Raw genomic sequence first — 2,373 nt, forward strand, 5'->3', positions numbered from 1 at the left:
ATGTATCGCACTCAGCCCGGGGTGGCCCTTATCTTAAGGTCGAAGAAGCACGCCTTCTAACCGCTCTAAATTGTATTGATGGGGGCGAAAAATATTTACAGTCATTATGGTCGCTCTTGATAGCACTCTACCTTGTTAGTTTTAGTTTTAGTAGAGGTTTTACGGCGCTCGCAATAACTTCATAAGGTCATATGAGCGCCAGAAGATTAGAGGTGTTACAAGAGAGTAACATACATAAAAAAAAGAAGAAGGGGAGACAAGGACGATAGATGCTTGATAGGAAAGAAGAAGCGAACCACACCAGAGCACTCTACCTTGTTGATATCAAATTGTGTTGCAAGTCCCGTAAAACTCTTACTAAAACTGAACTAAATTCCACAGACAGTAGCCAAATTGATAATTCAGGGAGACTCAGGAACACTTTCGAACCTGTTCTAACGGCCACCCAACCGCGACAATCACCTGTACAAACGACCTTTGCACACTTCACCGCGTGGGTGGTTGGCAGGTGATCTGATGTGGTTTGCTCCTTCTTTCCAATAAAACATCTATCGTCCTTATCTCTCCTCCTTCTTTCTTTGTGTTTGTTGCTCTCTTGAAACACATCTAATCTTCGGCACGTATATGACCGTATTGTGTTGCAAGTACCGTGCAACTCTTAGTAATTCAAATAAAAACACTTCCCCTCTTGCCTTTTGTCTGTCTTACAAAGATACTGTCCAAAATGTTCACTTGTCAATGACAACCCCGTTTTTCTCCTTTGTCTTGCACACGTTCGACAGTATAATTTTATCTCCAGGCGAAACATAGCCGTTATCTCGAGATCCTGCTGCCGTGAGACTTTAAATCAGTCTTGCAACATAATCTTTTTTTCAGTAATCTCAGTCTACTATGGATTATGACAGGACTCGTTTTCAGAGTCCTTCACATTGACCTCGTGTCCCAGCACGACTGGGCCAGACCTTTGACCTCGCTCTCTGAATCCTTAACCCTGACCTCCAGCCCACGAAGGACTAGCGTGACATTAGACTTCGGCCGACAAAGTCCTTGACCCTGACCTCCAGTCCCCAAAAGGTCGTTGCCCTCAACACAAAGGTCACAATATGAGACATCTGTTCCTTCGCAAAGCGTCTTGTACGCGCATGCTGGTAGGTTTGTGGCCGTAGTCTATGTAGTCCACGGTCTTCATGAGTTCTTTAAACAGCAGCATAATGTGCCAGTTGTACTTGGCTGAGCACTCGATATAGCCGCACTTCCACTGCTTCTTCACCAAGTTGGCCACCTGATGAAAGAAAAAGAACAAAAACACTTTAAAAAAATATCACCTTCATAGTGATTATACTTATTTAATTTTCCTAATTTTTAATTCTTCTAATTCTTCTATGTGGCTTTCACGGTTGTGCATCCTCCCGCCTTTTTCCTATCGGAGAAGGGCTGTAAATTCAGACGTCCCACAGCTTAAATAACCGTAAATATTGAATGGGGCATGAAACCTAAACGTACCAGACCAGAGCCAAAAATGAATATTGTATTCACTGTTTGACTTTTTCCCCTACCCCCACCCCCACTAAAAAAAACAACCACAAAAACGCTGATCCCATACGTCTTAGCTCGTTACTAAAACGGAACCTGGTCCAGCCGTGGCGGGAATTCTTAGTCACGTGCCACGCAGACGATCTGACAACTGTGCCTGGTATTTGCCCGCGTTGGAATTTACACAAGGAAGATCGTTTCATTACACAGTCAGTATTTGGGAGTATCGAGTTTTTAAAGGCTTTCCAAATCGAATAGTTGTTAGTAACCTTTTGAAACTAAACTTTCACAAATTCATTAAAAAAAATTCTTATGGAAAAAGTCAATACCTTGCGCCGTTATTCTTGAAAGAAATCAATAGCATCTTTTCTGCATAATGTCACAGCAGCCCACATGTGCTAAATATAGAACCGAAAGAAATATTTTAATTGTACAAAAGTGCAAGATCCTGTTCTCTGTCGTTGATCCCAACAGAATTCTCAATTTTGAAAGGACCATTGGCATTTACATACAAACGTAAATACTGTTACTTTTATGTAATGTAAATTGGTATTTTTTAAGATTAAAATTCTTATTGTGAAAGTTTTACACCAATAATCGGATCATTGATCAAAACCAAGCCGTATTGTGTTTTGTTGTGAATTCAACCAAATTGTGTTTCGCGCGCTCATATGACCTGATGCATTTGCGAGCGCCGTAAAACTCTCACAACTCTAAGCTAAAAGATAGAGTGGAGACCCTCGATATGCAATAGTAAGTCTAACAAGTTCTGAACGGAGGGCTCAGACCGGCGTCTGTGGTGTAGCGGTCAAGAGGGATGGATGGATGGATGGATGGATG

General features: G+C 41.8%; 1 protein-coding gene across 1 annotated transcript in view; it reads right to left on the reverse strand.

Moving 5' to 3' along the window:
* Positions 1-636: 636 nt before the first annotated feature.
* LOC101864563 (serine-rich adhesin for platelets-like) overlaps positions 637-2,373 on the reverse strand; it is a 24,648-nt gene continuing 22,911 nt past the window's right edge. Inside the window, exon 4 of the mRNA XM_035972678.1 lies at positions 637-1,318. Within this exon, the coding sequence (XP_035828571.1) occupies positions 1,097-1,318 (222 nt within the window). The 3' untranslated portion in view covers positions 637-1,096. The remainder of the gene's footprint in view (positions 1,319-2,373) is intronic.

Source organism: Aplysia californica, unplaced genomic scaffold (genome assembly GCF_000002075.1).
Source record: "Aplysia californica isolate F4 #8 unplaced genomic scaffold, AplCal3.0 scaffold00792, whole genome shotgun sequence".
NCBI classification, from domain to species: Eukaryota; Metazoa; Mollusca; class Gastropoda; order Aplysiida; family Aplysiidae; genus Aplysia; species Aplysia californica.